General features: G+C 42.1%; 1 protein-coding gene across 6 annotated transcripts in view; it reads left to right on the forward strand.

Moving 5' to 3' along the window:
* The first annotated feature begins 750 nt into the window (after nt 1-750).
* The window catches only part of RNF144B (ring finger protein 144B), a 172843-nt gene continuing 152927 nt past the window's right edge, over nt 751-20666 (forward strand). Inside the window, exon 1 of one of the 6 annotated variants that reach the window (XM_087858082.1) lies at nt 751-830. Coding sequence is in view for 1 of the 6 variants with exons in the window: in XM_087858078.1 (XP_087714204.1) it covers nt 941-946 (6 nt within the window). In the remaining 5 variants the exon portion in view is untranslated. Of the gene's footprint in view, nt 831-889; nt 947-1240; nt 1394-20666 lie in introns of those variants that run through there. The other 5 variants (XM_045811555.2, XM_087858083.1, XM_087858078.1 and 2 more) reach the window with 5 other exon arrangements.

Here is a 20666-nt window from a genome sequence, read left to right on the forward strand (position 1 = left end):
TCAGGTCTCAGCTTAAAAGCCACTTCCTCTGGGCTTCATGTATACTGTCCTCCTTGTATGCATCTGCTTTTAACAGCCTGTTCACGTGTGTATCCCTCTGTTCATTTCCCTGAGGTTAGGGATGTTGCCTTTCTTGTTAACTCTTCTACCCCTAGCACCCAGCAGTATCTCGAACTAGCAAGCATTCGATACATACTGGCAGAATAAATACAAAAAGGCCAGTCTCTTTAATAGCTATTTGCATTTTCCAGGGCTCTGTTATAAACTAGTTGCTTCTTAAGGTAATTGGTAGCATCGTTTAAGTTATGACTGGCATGACTGACTATGAATAATGCTACACAGCCTCCAATCTACTCCATAAATATACATCATATTGATAAGTAAATGAGTGAATGGACACTTGGGGTGCCATTTAACAAATCACCTTCCACATTCCCAGTGGGGATTATGTCCCTGCGAGCCCCTGCATGTTAATGACACAGTGATGTTTACACAAATGCCTTCCCATGGTTCTTACCTTTTACGTTATTCGTTATTCGGTATGCTCTGCCCAGGGCTAGTTCGTTGGCCTTAGAACTCTCTTTGAATACATGCACCTGCTCCTTCTCAGAACTTTGGCTACAGATGTGTCTCTCTCCTGAGAAACGGAGGCTGCAGACATGTTCAGTAACCAAAGCCAGTTTCATTAACTGCTCTCGCCTAGACTTGGGGCCCTAACAGGTGGCAGGCATCGACAGTGCTGGCAAAAGAGACCTGCCCTGTCTTGTACAGCTGAACATATCCTTCCCGAGGCCAATCTGAAGTCCCGGCAACCCAAGTTTAACTAGTGGGTACGTCACATTTTTAAAACAGTAAAATGGAAGGAGTTCTTTTGGAAAAATTAAAATGACTGGCCGGAGATTCTCAGAGCCCCAGCTCCACGAATATTAAGCGTTCAGTGATGTGGGTAAGGCCGGCGGGGATGGAGGCAGGGACGGTTGGAAGTGGTGCCTCCCTTGAACCTCATTGGGTAGATCCAAGATTTTAAAAGGGTTTTTCTGAAATCGCCCAGCCGCAGAATTTCAAGGACCCTCATCGCTGCCCCTTCTGAAAAGAGAGCGCGTTTCTGGGGGGAGGTGTGTGCGTGCACGCGCTGGGGGAGGGAAGTCTCGGGAGAGGGGCCACCGCTCTCCGGAATAAACAGCAGGGGGAGAAGGGGAGCGCGGCGGAGGGCGGCCGGAGGGGGATGAGCGGGCGGGCGCCGGGGGCCAGGGCCGGAGGAGGGGGTCCGGGGCGCGCGGGGCGGCGGGTAGCTAGGAGACCAGTGCGCCTCTGATACTTGAAGCGTTGCCAGGAGGAGCTGACAGCTGCCCCTCCCAGTGTCCCTGCTCCGGACTCGGACCTCGCGCGCAAGGTAAGCAGGGGCGCGGGGGGCGCCGTCGCCCGAGCGCTGCCAGGCCAGCCGCACCAGGTCCGGGTTTGGCCTCCCTCGCTCGCGCCCGCCCGGGTGTCCTGCGCGCCGGGCGAGCCCTGGGCCGGGGGTGGGGGGCGGGGGGGCGGCGGGGACTGCGACCCTCCGCCAGCTGCGCTGCTCCCCCGCGGCCCGCTGGACTCGCGTCTCCTCTCCCCCCGCGTCTCCTCTCCCCCTCCCCCCTCCCTTGTCCCCCTTCCCCCCCGCAGCCCCCGAAACCCCGCGCCCGGTCTCGGGGGGAGAGGGTGGGAGGGTCGCCGGGAGGTCTTGCACCCTCTCCAGGTGTGTGGTGCAAGGACCCGCGCGCCGTTCTCCCCTAGACTCTGCGGTCATTTCCAGGCTGGAATATCACAACTGCTCTCCTTCCAAAACATACAGCCCCTCACTCCCACCTTCTCTTTCTGTCCTAACTTTTGAGGGGGGCGATCATAACCCTTGGTCAAAGTAGGTGTGCCGTCTTATCTTTCCTATCTGCGCCGAACAATAGGCCGAGGCTCTTTGGGTTTTTCTTTTCCCCGAAAATTAAATACGCTGATGAGTTTACTAGGTTTTCCGGGTGACTGCGGTGTTACTGGACTTTTATCACAGCCTAAAGCAGTAGGTCCTACTCAAGCGCTCAGACACCGATTCAGAAATGGGGTGGGGGGGGCGTGTACCCGCAGGCTTCTGTGTATTTAAAAAGCACTCCCGGTGATTGCGATGTGCTCTCCCTCCATCAGCTCTTCAGAGTATCTTAAAGGTCCGCGGAGGTGGGAGCGAGGACGCCCAACTGTTGGGAAGCCTCACCTGGAGAATAAAAACAGCGAAGGCTGGTTTCTTTCAAGTCAATGAATTTGGTGGGGTGGTTGGTTCTGAGTTGGCAGTTTTGGGAAGGGAGGGTTAACGTGGGTTTGAAACTCAGACGGTGGAGAGAAATACTAGGCTTCTAAGAGCCCTCTTTAAAGAGTTAGCTTTTAAACATCAATTGTTTTCAATGTAAGAATTCCTTCAAAAGTACTCTGGCAATAGGACTGAGGCCTATTCCCCTGTAAATCAGAAAATCTTCCTTGCCTGTGTTTGCACTGACTTTCTGTCAATGACCCCTGGCATCTTCACATGTTGGTTTCTTTAAAGCCAAAGATCCAAATGCACCATATCTCTAGGAACCAGAAGGAAGAATTATCATATACATTAATTTAGATTCTGTTCACATTCCTAGTTATTTGAAGCAAGCTCTTCTACCCTGAATTGGTTAAGAGTGACTATGAATTGTATTGTATTTGAATTTACACAAACACGGAATGGTTTCTCCATCTTGCACTTTGTCACACGTGTGCTTCTCCTGCTTTTCACATATATACACATATATGTGTATATGGCCTGAACCATTCTAAGTACCTACCAAGCTCTCAGAGGAACTACCAGGGAAAAGAAAGGTTTTTATTTTATCTGTCTTTGGAAAACTGAGGTAAAGGACTCATTAAAAAAAAATACTGTTCAGTAGGTATTGTATTAAATCACACCACTTTTTATGAAATGAGATGCTCATTATGAAATAGGAATGGTATTTGGTATCTGCTTTCAAGGATATTAAGGACAAGTAGGAGACTGTCTGTAAAGCAGTTTGAACTTTTAAGAAAAGAGTCACTGTCTAGGTATTGAGCCAATATGATTGTTTTCCTGGCAAACTTTTTCTCCTTTCTAAAATTAACTTTCCCCTAGGAAAAAGAGTGCAGAGGCACACGATTCAGCCAACCAAGTCGAGAAAATACTGTGTTTGAATTTTAAAAGTGACCTTAATCCATCCCTATAGATCTAGTGTTTGCAGCCTATGCCACAAAATATGCAGAAATATTCATTGCTTGCTGACCTTTTCAAAGCATTGGCTTAATGAGGGGTGTTATGGACAGAGTACAATATTATGTTATGAATTGTGTTGGCTTAGGCAAAACTATTATCATCATTTTCCTAAGGTTTTTGTATAGATGTGTGTACACTGGGTCTGGGACTTACATAATTACATATATATATATAAAACACATGTTTTTAATAGGAACAAAACCCCACAATATTTTTTCTCTGTGGCAGAACACTGTAAGCATTAGGTTTTGATTACTTTTTCATGGAAATTTTAATATGACAGAACTAAAAACTTCAAGAAAATAATTCCATAAAGATCTATTTGGAACTGAAGGCCTTTTTAATAAAAGATGTTTGGAGCCCTTCACTGTGTGCTTAGCCTACGTGGAGCAGTCCTTTGTGAGTAAGGGTGGTAGATCCAATTCCGGCAGCTCAGAGGATGATTAGACCTCTGCCACTCTTTTTCAGACCTTTAATTTGGTCTGTAACTTGATGCTTCACTGACCCTACACTCTCCCTGCCACGCTAGCTCACAGAGGAATTGCTGGCACTCTGGATTGAATTTTTTTCCCCTCCCATCAATTAGAACATGTTTGCATTGGTTGCAGAATGCAGTTACATTTTTAGCACAGTATTCTAAGAAATACCTTAGCCTCAAAGAGAGTAGCCTCAGTGTAGCCGAGATCACAAACTGCCTCATTTAATCAGGCTATATTAATTTCCCTTGATTCAGCTATGTAGAAATAATAGAGTCATAGAGTATTCAAATGGGAAGGCACTTTAGAAGTCATCTCGATTCTAATAATTTCTTTCTACAGATGAATATTGCAGCACTCCTAGCCATCATCCAAACTTTGGAAGTAGACATTAAATTTTATAGTCTTTCCAGTTCTTGTAGTACTGAGGAATTTGCTCATTCGAAATTAATTTATACATGAGTTCAACGATGTAGGAATGGCAGCAAAGCCAGTTGCCGATCTCAGCTAGATTTCCAATGAATCTCAAAGTGTGATCCTAAAGGCAACATAGGTCATTTACAAAGGTGGTGAAATACTTTACCCTAGTATCCTAGGTTTTTTGCTCCATTGGCTGGGGACTGTTTCAGCTGATTGATGAAGAAAAGGAGTGCCCTAAGAAGGATGAGTATACAGAGAGAAGAGTAGGGTGGGGGGGGGGCACGTAGTAGGGACTGACTAAATTTGTGTATCATTCAGGAATGGTTAGCCTTCAGAACCCTCCCCAGAGATTGCAATCTGAAATAATGGAAACAATCATTAGAGTTTCTAGCTTTCAAAACCCTACTTAATTAAGGCTTGATTTTCAGAAGTCCCACTTCTTGATGTCCATGTCTTTCAAGATATTTTGTCTCAAAGATCTATCTTCCCAAGATCCTAGCATTAAGACCTTTTTCTTTTGTCACTTATAGAAGAATTTGTCCTGATATGTAGGCACCAATCTCAAGAAACCATATAGACTCTAGGGAAGTATTCTTGTCAATGGTACGTCTCACTGCCAATTATTTATTAAGACGCTTTATATACATTAAAAAAATCTTCACAGCCTTCGAAAGGAGCCATTATTATCCCCTTTATATAATCCGTGATTCCGAAAAGTGAAGCATCTTGACCAAGGTCACATACCACTCTCAACACCTCACACTGCTTCCCTGATGAGTGTAAGCTGTTGATTGAACCTGTAGACGGTAGTATGCTTATTTGGGGATATCTGACAAATATCCTGATTTGGAAAAGATTTTATAAAATCTTCATATGTGTTTAATGTTTCAGATTAAGTGTATTCAGTGTGGGGAGCTCAACATTCTTACATTGGTTTAATGATTAAAGACAATTTAAATTATGTGTTCCAAGGGGGAACTAACCATCAACAATCAACGATCAGGATGTCTTTACAAATGTATTTGCTTTGTAATTTCATGAAATTTTGGTGATTTACAAGACATCTATAATATGACCAATTTGCTATTGCTCTCTGCAAGTAATTCTTTGTTGCATGGCACCGTTTCCTTCAAGGCTTTTTAGAAATTTTGTCTTCCTGTGTCAGCCTGCCAGAGCAGTTATATTTTAAATTGTGTATTCCTTTATTAAATTGACTTTATTTTTTTTATATTATCCTCCTTTATATTATCGTTAGAGTGGTATAATTATTTGACTTCGAAACTGTGTATGTAATTAGGCTATATTTCTGTGAATTTCATATCAAGATAGGGAAGGGAAACTTACCAAATATTGTAAAGATGAGCATTAGTCTGATAGGGTTGAGAGTCATTGCCCTACAAAGAATATTTCTTACTGAATCTGACACAAATATAACTGCTTAGCGGTAAAAGTTTTACCTTTAGTTTCATGAATCTATATATTTTCATTGGTTTCTTTTGTTATTTATTCTACTGGATTAACATTAAGCCTTATGAAAAAGGTTAAGAGTTGCCTCCTTAAAGTCTAAAGATTCTATTTATCTGAGAGAGAGAGAGAGAGAGCGAGAGAGAGCACGAGAGAGCACTCACACAGCAGGGGGAGCAGCAGGCAGAGGGAGAAGGAGAAGCAGGCTCCCTGCTGAGCAGGGAGCCCCGATGTGGGACTCCATCCCAGAACCCTGGGATCATGACTTGAGCCGAAGGCAGACAGACGCTTCACCAACAGAGCCACCCATGAGCTCCTGCTTCCTTAAAGTATAATCAATCTTCCTTCCTTCCTTCCTTCCTTCCTTCCTTCCTTCCTTCCTTCCTTCCTTCCTTCCCCCACAGTGGGCTCTATGCCCACTGTGGGGCTTGAACTCAGGATCCTGAGATTAAGAGTTGCATGCTCTACTTACTGGCTGAGCCGCCCCCTTATAGTTTAATCCTGAAGCTTCTATCCCAGGAGAGTCTTTGTGCCTATAGAATGCTCCTTTTCCCTTGGCTACCAGTCTTCCTCTGCAGCTCCTTCCATACCCCCCAAAGCTGAGGCTGTTCTCTGAGTTAGTGGCTTCCTAGGAAACCTCTGTAGACCCTTGGAAAGCCCTGCTGCTGGACTCCGTACCCACAGCAGTTGCGTCTTGCCTCTCTACTCTTGGCATAGTCCAGCTTCCAGATCGGCAATTGCAATGTTGCAATGAGCAACTCAGGCAGAGTATGTAGCCCCCTCCTCACCTGCCTCCTCTTTGAGTATAGAAGGGCCTTGCCTTGTGAAGTTTTGCTTGAAGTTTTCGAAGAAATTCTTGTAACCTAATGCTTCTTTCCCATCGTACTTAATTAGTGCAGACTCTTCTTTCTTTTTGAGATCTTACTCTCCATTTGCATACTTTGGTACTTTATCACTATTTTCTGGGAAACCATGTGAGCAGAAAGAGGTGAGAGTGTTTTTTGTTTTTTTTTTTAAAGATTTTATTTATTTATTCAACAGAGATAGAGACAGCCAGAGAGAGAGGGAACACAAGCAGGGAGAGTAGGAGAGGAAGAAGCAGGCTCATAGCAAAGGAGCCTGATGTGGGGCTCGATCCCACAACGCAGGGATCACGCCCTGAGCCAAAGGCAGACGTTTAACCGCTGTGCCACCCAGTCGCCCCGAGGTGAGAGTGTTTGGAATATTGTATATTAATGTGCATATAACTGTATTTAAGTTTGCAAGTAGGTTTATGAAAAAGACCAAGGAACTTATCAGGCAATGGACTAATTTTACATTTTGGCTTTGGAAAAAAAGAGGAGTACAGAGATGACTATTAAAAGCACCTCTGATCCCACTACCCAGAGATAACCACATCTAACATTTTGGCATAACTTTTCTGGCTTCTAACTGTGCATGTGAGCACACATGCATATATGAACGTTGTTACAGAATTAAGATTTTTTTCTATGCATTGTTTATTTTAAAAAAATTAGCAATATAAGAATCACCTGTGCTATTCAACATTTTTTCTTTAGCTATCTGGACTATATTTTCATTGCTCATTCTTCTTCTGATAGCTTAAAAGGTATAGATCATATCTTTAAAAAATTCCAACTATTGCTGCCTTTAAGGTTTTTGCTTGTTTTTTAATATAGGCATGAGTTTTCCCTAATCAATGCCAGGAAAAAAATGATATTTAACAACTTTCTTTCTGTAGGGTGAGAAATTGGACACATTTGTTATTTCTCTTTCTCTGTCTCCTCCATGTGCTGGTTTTTGTTGATAAAATCTAGTGATATAATCGAGGGTTATTAAAATCAAATGCTGAAATAATTTATTTTTTTGTTTAAAGAATTACTTTTAACATTTTCTTTAAGGTTTATACCCATATTGACCAAATTTATTTAGGCTTAACTCTGTGTAAGTCGTTCTACTGCTTATACCTGGTTAATAATATTACTGTTCCTCAATCCTTAAATTCAGACCATAACAAATTCAAGTAAATTTTTTAGGCCATGTGTAGCTGAGGATGTTTTTTAAGAAATTGCTTTCGGAAAGCCTTGCACAGATGAGATTACTTTCTGTTTTTCTTGCTTTATATAAAATGCTTGGGTCACAGTCCTTACCTCAAGGCTCTCTAGATATGGCTTGATTGAATTCTGCAATGAGGGTTGCAGAAGAGAAGTCTGAGATCTTTCTGATTGCTACTCTTTTATAGGTAACCTGTTTTTCTGTCTGGATGCTTAAAGCATTGTTTTCATTTCTCTAATACTATTTTTTTTTTTTACCGGACTATATCATGATGATAGTCTGTTTTATTTTTTCCTGATACTCTTTGAGTAGTATTGATTTGAAGACTTAGAACCTATTTTTCATCTCAGTATTCAATTCTTCTGATGATTTCTTTATTGATATTTTTCTTTTTGGAATCATGTGTACATTTATACATTCATCTCTCAAAACTCATTGTTCATTTAATAAACGTAATCTTTTTGCTTTTCTCTGAATATGGACAGAATTTCTCAAGCCTATCATTTACCCTGTTGAGATTTTCAGTTATTTCCTGTATGATACTGTCTCCATTGCAACTTTTGCCTTTGCAATGGTATTTTCGGTGGTCCTTCCTAATCTCAGATCCTTCCTGCTTTGTGATTACCTATCTTGGTTTCATAGCTATAATGCCCTTTTTGCTTCTTGCTGAGTCTACATACATACATATATCATAGAAGATGCATCCACGTTTCAACTGTATAGCAACTTTATTTACATACTATTTATGGTAATTTCTTAGAAGAGTCTCCTTTTGAAATACTGTCTTTTCATATACCTGGTATTTTCTGTCTGCTTGCTCTACCTTGGAGAAGTAATCTCCGTTGGTTGAGAATCAGGAGTTAAGATGGGGTCCTGTATGGTGTGGAGCCCTGGCTGATTCCATGGTTGGTGAAAAAAGAAGGTTGCAATGTGCTGTGAGTTACTTTACCACCTCAGAGCGAAGGAAGGGAGCAAGAGACTGATGGTATTAAAGAAAAGAAATTTGGCTCTTCACAAATTTTTTTTTAATTATATAGTTCCTGAACTTGATTAATATAGAAAACTTTGGTAATGCCTGGCTGGCTCAGTCAATAGAGCAGCAACTCTTGATCTCAGGTTTGTGAGTTCAAGCCTCATGTTGGGTGTAGAGATTACTTTAAAAAGAAAGAAAGAAAGAAAGAAAGAAAGAAAGAAAGAAAGAAAGAAAGAAAGAAAGAAAGAAAGAAAGAAAGAAAGAAAGAAACCTTTGTCTCAGTTTTCAAAGACTTTTATACATTACCTTACTGTATCCTTAAAACAATTGTTTTTGAGTTGAAGGCCTGTGGCCTTTGGGTTCCGAAGATTGTATGGAAGCTTTGCAAATTACTTTAATGTTCTAACCTCCCTTCTTCACCTGGAAGAAGTAATGTTTACCTCATAGAATGGTACAGATTACAGGGGATTATTATATAGGAATTGTTGGGACATAGTTTGTGGTTGAAGGCATGGATGAAATGGCCCCAGGAGAGCCTAGAGCAGGAAGAGACCTGCGACAGCCCTGAAGGCACAGAGGAAAAGCCAACAAAGGAGAGGAGCAGGGGGCACCTGGGTGGCACAGTCCAACTCTCGGTTTTGGCTCAGGTCCTGATCTCAGGGTGCTGAGATCGAGCTCTGAGTCAGGCTCCATGCTTAGCACAGAGTCTGCCTGAGATTCTCTCTCTTTCTCTGCCCCTCCTGGTCATGCTTGCTCTCTCTCTCTCTCTCTCTCTCTCTCAAATAAATAAATAAAACCTTAAAGAAGGAGACAGGCAGGAGTGGTCAGAGCGAAGGACAAAGATCAGAAGAGAGCAGAATCAGAGAATCAAAGGGAATTTAGAAACTGCAGGTGGAAAGAACTCTCATAAGCGTCATGAGCGTTGGGTTTGGCAGTTGGTTACAGGGACCTCAGCCCCAGACCTTTGGAGTAGAGAGACGCAGTAGAAGGAGGACAGTAGTGGGATGATTAACAAGGGTAGGGAGGAAGATAGGAAATGCCAACAGCCAATGAAAACATGTTTCTCCCTTAAGGGAAAGGGATAAGATAGGAAAGAAGAGAGAGAAGTCAGTAGCTAGATGGATACTCAAGATGGCAGATTGTGATTTGAAGGAATAGCAAAATTTCAGAAGAAAAAAAATGAAAGTTTGCCAAGTAAATATTTTTTTCGGGTAAGGACATTAAAAATACTACCATCTGATACCAACTTATTTCCAAAAAGAAAGATAATGTTGATGTGAAAAAATTGAATATATTTAGCTTTATGAGAAAGTCAGTATCTCAGATGGTAACATTTTCTTTTCCCATCCAAGATTTACTTTTCCCCCTGGGTTCAAGGTTCCATCTCGTCTTCTCCTTTAGAAATCTGGCTTCACCCATGGTCTTCTCTCTCAACTATTTTCAGTCTCTTCTCTATTGACTGTTTTTCATGATCATATAAGCACGTCCCACTCCACCTTAAAACAAGCATAGGTAAGAAGTAATGAGGACCTACATGAAAACAGTGGCAGGGGGATGGGAGGAGCTGCTAGATAGGAGGGAGGACTTATAAATAGCTTTAATAGGACTTGGCGACTGATTGGAGGTGGCAGGTGGGAGAGAGGGAGGATCCCAAGATGACTCTCAGGGTGGTGATGCTACCCGATGCTGTCATAAAGGGGGACCGGGGCCGGGAGAACAGTATCTCATGGACTCAGTCCAGTGTGCAGTGGGCTGTACAAGCTGGGAACTCTGTATCTTTGACTCTTGCTCCTATGTGCTCCAGCTAGTCCCCACCTCACCAGCCACCCCACCTCAGCCATTGTCTTCTCGTGCTTCGTGGGTTGGTGCCTACACCTCGTTTTCTGCAATTATTTAACTCTTGGGAGTTCAAGCCCTGCATGCAGGAATTTGTGAGCTAACAGACTATGCATATTTTCTACTGGAAAAAAGTAAAAATGGACCAAAGGATAGAAATAGGAGTCCCCGTGTCACTGGAGGTCAAGATGGAACCTTTTGCGTTTTTGGTTTTAGGTGTGACTCAGGACGGTAAAGGCCATATTCCAAAGTCAGGTGTAAGACCACAGTGCCGAGTTGGAGAGGAAGCACAGGAAAATCAGCTTGGCATTGTTTGTGGTTAGCTCATTGACCACTTCCAGGTGATGAAACAGGCTGAAGAGGCTAAGAAAATAATGATTAGAAGATGATTTTTAGAGAGTTGGTAGTGGGTTTGAGTCCCCGCTCCCGGCCACCTTGAGAGAGGGGTGTGAGGTAGTGCCTCTTCAACTCAAGTCTAGAGAAGAGGGTTTTACACGGCTCATTTGGGATGTTTAATGATTGGGAGGCATAGTGGATGAGAGATTAGCGCCTGAGAAATCGAAGGACAACAGACTGGCTGGCTCTTCTACTGGTAGATCAACAGAGATGCAGCTGCCTTGTGCCGCGATTTGAGAGAGCACAGACCGCGGGATCGTTCCCCAAGGACCAAAGGTAGCCTGTAATGGAGAGTTAGCTACCCTGGACTCATCCCAGGTCCTATGCAAGAGGGCTGGCCACCTGGACCCCAGCAGGGTAAACTGGGGAGAGAGCCATAAGTAACCGTGTGCACCAGGGGATCTGTAGGTGATGGGGGTAGAGTTGAGGTTCTCTTACCTCTCGACCCCCATTCCCCTCAGCACCATCCCCAACCCTTGCTCAAGAGGAAAAACTGAGCTTTAAACACCAACCCAGCCCACAGATCACCAGTATTAGTTTATTAGTCAACAGAGAATTTTCCTGCTGCCTCTTCCCCCTGCACACCCCCCGTGTCACTCCCACTTTGGTATCAGAAAGTGGCATATGGGGCGTCTGGTGGCTCAGTCGTTAAGCGTCTGCCTTCGGCTCAGGGCGTGATCCCAGGGTCCTGGGATCGAGCCCCACATCGGGCTCCCTGCTCTGCTGGGAGCCTGCTTCTTCCTCTCCCACTCCCCCTGCTTGTGTTCCCTCTCTGGCTGGCTGTCTCTCTGTCAAATAAATAAATAAAATCTTTTTAAAAAAAGAAAAAAAAAAAAAAAGAAAGTGGCATAACCTATGTTAGCAATCTGGCCAAAGAGAGAGGACCCTTTCCCTGTCCGCCTTTCCCAGTACAAGGGGTAAGTGTTCAGTAAAGGTGTTCAGTAGGTCATAGCCGAAGAAAGGAGCTTAACTTGATGTGAAGTTGGAAGTTTGAGTGCTGTATACGATGGAACACATTAATTACAGGATGGCGATCGATTTTTGGGATTTAGAGTAACTCCAGTGTCCTCATTATTTAAGAGGAGCTGAAAAAGTCATGACAACTGTCCTGAATTTCACCGAAGTACAAGGGAAGAACCAGCCTCACATACTAAAAGAGGCGATGGAGAAAACAGATCAAGTCATTTTCTGATGATATCCCATGAGTCCTGCTTGTTCGCTGCACTGGGTCGTACATATGAAATCATCTGCGGTTTTCCAATGGCCCATAATTGGTAAGAGGATGGAAGGGGAACGTGGGTTCTTCCAGGAATTAAACAGAAATGTCATGATAACTATTTTCATTTCTTAAAAGGATGCTAGGAGAATTTTAATCAGTCAATTAAAATATACATCAGGTAATTTAAGAATAAGGTTTGCAATCTGTTCTGCAGCTGGAGAAATGATCTGAGATATTGCCTTTGTGAAATAAGCCTGTAAGACAGTTTCTCCCTTCTGTTTCCAAAGAATCACAGAAGCCATAAACGGCTAAGATTAATTGTTCACCATTTGTATTCTGCCATTGATCAATTAAAAAAAGAAAAAGCATGTGTTCCTGTAAAACCGTAAAGATGATGCCCATAAGCCAATACACTCTAGAATAAACAAAAATGCTAATGGATTTCTCATTTCAGCTTTTGGGAATTTTGAAAGGGCTTTAAACTATTAGCTTCCATATTATCTTCCCAGAATTTGCAAAGTTATTCAAAGTCTTTAATGGTAAAGGAGTGACAAGGGAACAATCTAAACAACATTTCTATTAATGTGTTCCTAAAAGTGGAAAAGACAACTTGCAAAATACATATGCGTTAACCGTAAAGTATTTACACTGACCCAGAACGAGTGTTGTGTATTCCATAGAAATGGAATTTCGGATCCAGAAGTAGGATATTTGATCGACACAAATAGATGGAAGGAAGTGGTGACTTGGCACAGGGACATGTTGTTCTGCTGTGGACCCAGCTCTGCCCTTAGGATCCTGAGGGTGATGCCCCATTGTTCTAGTGCTCTGCTAAATGCTCCAAGCAATCCCTTTCACCCTGTGGAAGGAGCAAAGTGCTCCAGGAGGTATGTGACCCGGGGCGGGCGGAGGGGTGTATTCATCTCCCAGGTTTGCTGTTTTGCAGGATCTTTGTCCCACCCTGTAAACCCCTTCCCCTTGTGCGTGGCTGGAGCCTGGGAGGATAAAACGTTACTCCCGTGATTCTTTGTTCCATTCCCCTCATTATCAAGACTGGAGAGAGACTGGAAGGGTTGAATCACTATAGTGCACCCCTGAAACTAACATAACGCAGTTAAGGATACTGGAATTAAAAAAAAAAAAAAAAAAAAAAAGCCTGGAGGGAGATTCACCTGCTGGCTTTGAAGAAGCACGTGACCATGTGATGAGAGGCCACGTGCCTAGGACTCTGGAGCAGCCACCGAGTTTGTGGGGAGGTGTGTCACGGCTCTGGAAAACTAACGTATCCCCCCATTTTCTCAAGTCTGTACACTTGGTGTGATTACAAGCCTCGGCTGGACATTCTTACTCTAGCCTCATGTCTCTCAACTTCTATATGGTACATTAAACTTCTCGATTTGTGTCCTGGGCTTTCTTCAGCTTTATCTTGGATTTCACTGATTCTCTCTACAGCTGGCTGCATCGATCGGCTTTTGCTTTAATAATACAGGGGAACAAACAACCTGACAGCCTCAGTGGTTTACAACAGGTGTCTCTTTCTTGCTCACATTGCACATCAGGACCTAGGGTCTTTGTTCCAGGCGGTGGGTCAAGTTCAGCCAACGCTCAGGTGAGGGCCAGGCTGGAGCAGGAGAGCCGTCCCGTCTGAGGTGTGAGGTTCTGGTGGTGTGCGAGACGGCTGGTGGGCTTGCCTGTTTCCGAAAGCTTCCGCTCACAGCTGGTGTGATGTCACTTACGCCATTGACCAAATCAAGTCAGTGGCCAAGCCCCTGATTGAGATGGAGAACCAGACCCTTCCCCAAGGGAAGACGAGAAGAAAAAATTTAAACAATACAACATATGAAAATGGCCTACTTTTATTTTTCCTTTAACCGTTTTTTAAATTCTAGATGTCTACGTGGTTCTTTTTGAATCTTGTTCTTTTACTTCCTGATATCTTGTTCTTGACTTACCTATTCTATTCCAGCCGTTATCTTGTCAAACATTTTAAAAACATTACAGTTCTCAGAGAACCCTGTTACCTGTACCTTTGGTGGGGTCCGTTCGCCGTTTTGATTCATCTGCTAATTTTCCTCTCTCCTGGTGGCTTGCTTGTTCACGAGCCTTATCATCTCTGTGAGTTCACCATGTGAGTTCCATGTGCCCTGGGTTGTCACATTTCTTTTGTTGAGGTCTGCATGCTTCCACAGTTTGGGATCTGCTTTCCAACCTGTGTCGTTAGAGTTCATTTGAGCTCCTTCCTGTGCCTTGAGCAGGCTAACGTCTCTGACTTCCCACTGCTGACTCTTTCCCCATGGAGAGCCCAGGGCTGGTGGGCTGCTTTTGGACTGCTTTTCTCCTGAGAGCATGGAGTTTTTCTAGTCTTCCACCCTCCTGACTTTATGCTGGGGGCTTCATTACAGTTCCAAGCGGTAAGTAAGCCTGACGCTAGAAGGTATCTGTTTTCGTATTCCAACTTCGTCTTCAATTCTTAATCACCCTTGTGGGGGTTGAGTTTCTTTTCTGTTTCTGGGAGATTTCCCTGTCTTGCTTCCTGCCCAGCTACGCATTTAAAAATAATTTGTTATATTTAGTCTAAAGCTTTTATGGGTTAGTGGAGAAGGCTGTGGGTTGGGGTGGCCAGGGTTGGGGTGGAGTGGACTTCCCAAGTCACCTTGGCATGCCTTATTGACTGGTCCTTACACTCATTTTGTGAGTCCTTTCTCCCCCAAATTCCATTTTACTTTTGATTGGAATTGCATGGAATCTGTAGATTAATTTGAAGAGAATTTATGTATTTACAATGTTGAGTCCTTTCATGTATGAATCTGGCTTTCATCTCACCATTCCCTTGAGCCTTCTCTATAATGTCCTACTGAAATTGTGCAAATAAAAAATAAATATTATATACATATTGTTAAAATTAGTTCTAGATTTTATATTTTATTCCTTGGTATTATTCCTGGCTTGTTGAATAATCACAAGCAAATTATCTCATCATTATGGTTTTAATTTGGTTTGAACTGTTTAATTGCTATTATTTAGCTCAATTACTTAGTGAATATAAAGTAACCTATGAAATAATTCAGGTGACCATTTTACTTTATGAGTTTAGTCTTAATATAGTACAGGCCAGAGATGGTAAATATACATTTATCAAAATTACTCAAAATACGTATAAGTAAAACTTTTTGAAATGTAAGGAAAAATAGAAACTACTAGCAGTCGACTGAATTAATATATATGGCTTTATTATCTGATGCATGCCAGAATCAGGGGAATTGTAAAACCACTGGCCGAAAGAAGGAAATCGTGGAGCCCAGGTCTGTTGCTAGACTGGGGAGCTCGGCTTTAGGATTGACAGTTAAGTGAGTGGGGTGGTCTATAGTGCTAGGACGTGGTAAAAGGCAACTCAGAAGCAACAGAAATGTTATCTTTCTGAAAACCCCCCTAGGGCCATTAGTGCAAAAACTCTGGGACCACACCCTGTGTGGGCAGCAGAGTAACTGTCTACCCAGGTTTCAGTGACCCTCAGTTTTAAAGGATTTTGCCAAATTGTTGTGAAAATTCATTATTTCTTTTAATGAGAAAAAAAGATGTATGGCCCTACATGTCAGGGGATAGAAGAATCTAAGGAGGCGTCCCCAAATCAACCAGGACTAAAGGGGCAAATCTTAAAATATATTAGGGATTTCCGGGCTGCAATATTCTCTCTCTTATTTCTAGCTATTCTGCTATGTTTAGATAGCACCCTATATTAAATTTTGCTCATTTTAGAAAATTACACCTTTGCTATTTATTTTTATTATTGTTTTCCAATTACAGGAAAACATTTAGAATATAAAGTCTTAAAATATGCATATTTAATTGTGATTCCACAAAACTTCTGAGAACAGCATTAGGGAGCTGTGGGAAATAAAAAAAACCTTAGTACACGGTTGACTAAAACGAAATACACATACAATAAAAACCAAACAGGATATCCGTTCTTGAGGTTGGGACTTGCGTATGATATTCAGGTTACAAATTAACTTACTCATTGGGTAAATATACTGTCTTCACATTATGTTGGTTGGTTTTGTTTTTCCCGTCTCCCTTATAACATGGGGATGGAAGAAAAAGATGAGGGAAAGCAAGTCACATTTGTCATATCTGAGAAGCCTGGCCAAGAGCTGTTAAAAGCTGTTGTATAATAGCCCCCTCCTTTATGTTTGCATAATGTGAAATGTATGTTAAATGACTTCGATACACATCTCGTTGGGCTCTCACAGCAGTGCCCTGACAGACAGTCTTAGTCTTCCTACTAGACACAACAAAGGTCCCTAAGAGGAAGTGACTGGCCCAAGGGCTTCTATTTAGAAAACTGGAGGGTTTGATCCAGAAAAGATGACTGAAGTGAGTTGTGGGGCTTGGGAACTAGTAATAAATAAGCTGACCCCTGTGTGTTTTTGGGTATAGTGGTTCATCTCTCTGTAATACACGTTTCCATCATTTGGGAGGAATAATTAAGGCTTTAGAGTTTTTTCTCTTAAAGGCAAAATGTTTGAGTAACTTTATAATGGAGAAAAGGCTTATTTTTAGAGAAATGAGACAGAAGGAGAGGGTGGTATGTTACGTTTAGAAGTTACGTGTAGCCAACCCCTGTTGTATGTCCAGCTCTGTGTGCAAGTGAGAGAGGGATTCTTGATCCCATTTCACACACCACAAAACTGAGGCTCAAAGAGACTTAAATTTATTTATTTTTATTTTATTATTATTTTTAAGATTTTGTTTGAGAGAGAGAGAGAGAAAGAATGAGCAGGGGGGACAGGCAGAGGGAGAGGGAGAAGCAGACTCCCCACTGAGCAGGGACTCGGGGCTCCATCCCAGAACCCTGAGATTGTGACCTGAGCCTAAAGCAGATGCTGAACCGACTGAGCCACCCAGGTGCCCCGACTTTTATAATTTTTTAAGGTTTGTTTATTTAAGTAATCTGTACAGCGGACATGGGGCTCGAACTCATGACCCGAGGTCAAGAGTTGCGAGCTCCTCCGACTGGGCCAGCCAAGCACCCTGAGGTTGAAGTTTAGTCACCAGTGCAGGTTTAGTGACCCCACTACTAATGAAGAAGCAAGAACGTGAACTTGGGCCAAAGCGTCACCCCCTTGTCTCCTCAGACTCAGGCAGATGCAGATCTGGTGTGGAAGCCTTCGCGACAACTGCTCCCCGCGATGGAGACAAGGTGTGCGTTCTCTCTCACGGCGACGCCACCGGGTAATCTATAAATCACGACTGTGGCAGAGCCTTATTGATTCGACTCTGTACAGCTCTTCTCTCATTGGCTCTGCTTATTAATGTAGCGTTTAGAGCTGGAAGGGCCTTCGGAGATAGAATTTGCAGACTAATGGCGTATATCAGAATCCTTTTGGGGAACATTTTCAAGACATACATGCAACCTTTTGAGTTTGCAGGTCTGAGGTGTGGATGGGTCTGCGTGTTTGGGAAGATTCCCCTGGGTCCTCTGATTGATGTACTTTCTTGGTTAAGAATCCTCTTTCTAGCCTAATCCCTTAATTGGGGGCGATAAAAGTGTTTTCTTGGAAGGCAGAGAAATGCGTCTCATTTAAGATCGTCTTGGTTAACGTAGGTAGTTAGACAATTTAAGCCTCGGTGATTCTATTTCTCCAGTTCTTTCTGAGCTCCTCTTTCATCACCACCAACTTGCAATTTAGTTTCTGATTTAATGACTTGGGGCTTTAGGTAGACTTTTATTTTCAAAACAAACCTCTGCTTTTCTGTAATGTAGATGAATGAACAATGCGGTGCACTGTGCTTTGGGTTCACAAATCGTGAGAAGCTCTTTAATGATAATAATTCAAGTTAGTTGCAAATGGCTGCAGCAGGGGGAGACACACAGAGCTGCAGGGTCCACACTGAGGTTTGCACAGTGTCTGTGGGACCAAGACTTGGCTCCAGGCAGGAAAATAATTTCTTTAAACCCACTAAGTTTATTTTTACATATATATATATATCCAAAGTGTGATTACCAGCGTGTACAATTTATGACTTGGCATCATTTTCCACCCTGGTCATGTTTAATGACTTTGAAACATGATTTCACAAATCTTGAGGTTTATGTGAATATAAAAGTTCACTTTTTCAGGGAGATAAAGCAGGCTCCTGGAGACAACAGGAAAGCCAGAATGTCTTTTCCTTACATAGGATAGTTGGAAGAAACCCCACAGAAGAATCTGTCATTCGTGGAAGAGAAAAGAGCATAGCTAGTTTGAACATTTGTTGAAATCATTCACCTGAGTTGATCAGTAGTTAATCAGGGCTCTGTTTTCATTCATTAGTCCCCAAATCCAGCTTTCTTAACAGCACAGATTAAGATATTTAATAACATGGGATTCGGATGAAGCATTTTGGGTTCAAATGACTTGCTTTATAATCTAGCTCTTATTAAAACGGATTCACTTTTTAAAGGAAGTCATATTTCTGATTTTACATTTTGCTTTCTCTAAGAGGCGTTTCTACTGCTCTTTCCATATATCATAAAACAAAATTTTTTTTCTGTTAATATTCTTAATGATCGGGAGTAAATATGAGTGTCCTTATCTCCTCAACTGGTTGAACAGAATGACCTTGGTTCAGGTAAAATGTCCCGGGCTGATCCCCATAAGGAAAAAGTATAATGCTACATTATTGCCTTGTAGAATTTAGAATTCTCTCAACCCTGTAAGGAAAGGCACAAATAGAAGCAGAGGGAAATAAATAACAGAAAGTGCATTTGAACATGGTATACCTTTTGCTTTGATTAGGAAATTATAGGATTCTTTGGCGCAAACCCAATGCAACCTACGTGCCATAACTCCTTGAACAAAGTGAGATTTTCTACTTTTGTGACTATTTGGAAGACAAAAAGCCAAAAAGCCAAAAAAAAAAAAAAAGAAAGAAAGAAAGAGATAAAAGAAACAAAGAAAGAAAGAAAAAGAAAAGCAACCAAATAATTACCATTTTTGTCTGGTTTCTGGCAACTGAGACTTCTGTATTTGAATGTTGCATCTTCAAAAGAATGTATCTTGATTTTAGCATTGTTAATGCAACCAGTGAGAAGTCTTCCTGTACATACTCATTAACTCAGTCAGTTGAGAGTGTAGGTCACATAAGGCTACATGAGACCTTTGAAATCACCTTTTCTCATATGGTTATTTTACAAGGGAGGAAACTGACATGACTTGCCTGGGTCATTGGTTATCTGGTGATTGAACAGAGACTATTGCTGCAGGTTCTCTATGCTTAGTGACATCCTTTTTAGCTTCTTTCTGCTTATGATAAAAAAAAATTTAAGTACTTCATAAATTTGTGTATTCAATCAGAGAAGGTCAGTCTCCAGTTTTTCGCATTTCAGAAATACAGGGTGTGGCTGTAATGCCCTTCTCCAAATACTTCTGGAGTTTGCCTTCAATATCTCATTTCCTGAGCCACATCATGTGATGAATTTGACCAATGATTTGCAAGAATTGTGTGTCGCTTCTGAGGGGGAGTATTTAATCCATGGTCTAAGGCCCTCTGGGAATGTCTATTTTTTTGCTGTTGTTGAAGATTTTATTTATTTGAGAGAGAGAGAGAATGAACATGCATACACAAATGGGGGGAGCAGAGGGAGAGAGTGAAGCAGACTCTCTGCTAAGTAGGGAGCCCCACTGACGTAGGATTCAACCCCAGGACGCTGAATTTATAACCTGAGCCAAAGGCAGACGCTCAACCCACTGAGCCACCCAGGCGCCCCTGGAGATGTGTCTACGGTAGCTGCTCCATTGGTCTGTGTCCCTGAACGATAATGATGTGCAGCGCCCTCTACTGGACTGCAATGGACATTTAGCCTGAGTGGGAAAACCTTTAAAAAAAAATTATGTTTGAGTACAATTGACACACAATGTTACGCTGGTTTGAAGAATACACCGTACTGATTCTACACGTCTATACATTGTGTTGTGTTCGCCACAATGTAGCTAGTATCTGTCACCATACAACAGGATTACAAGACCATTGACTGTGTTCCCTATGCTGTACCTTTTATTTCTATGACTTATTCAAAACCCTTTTTTGTTTTAAGCCACTGAGATTTGGGACTTATTTGTCACCTCAGGGTACAAACCTGCTAAAGGGTGTTTTCTTTTAAGGAAGAAACTGTTTCTGATTTAGGCTTATAGCATTAAAGGAAAATGAAAAGTTTAGGCAACACATTTAACAATTTAGGGCAAAAAACACAATATGAATTTTTTTGTTTATTGAGGGTACTTTTTTTTTTTTTGGTGGACAGTTGTTTCTGTATCATTAGCTTGATTCTCCACTTTGGTTTTTTAATCACCTGTGGTAGCAATCCATGCATGGAATGCTGCAGCCAATTTCAACATATTTGGAATTATTGTCATTTCAAATCACAACAAAGATTCAGTAAATGCAGCTAAGAATCAGGGAATCTGGGTCCTAGTTTTCATATTGCCACTGCATGACCTTCATCCTGTCGGGGTATCAGGACACTCATCTATAAATAGGGTTTGAAATAAATCATCC

The sequence above is a fragment of the Ursus americanus genome, chromosome 32 (genome assembly GCF_024610735.1).
Source record: "Ursus americanus isolate L20-20 chromosome 32, mUrsAme1.1.p, whole genome shotgun sequence".
Taxonomy (NCBI): Eukaryota; Metazoa; Chordata; class Mammalia; order Carnivora; family Ursidae; genus Ursus; species Ursus americanus.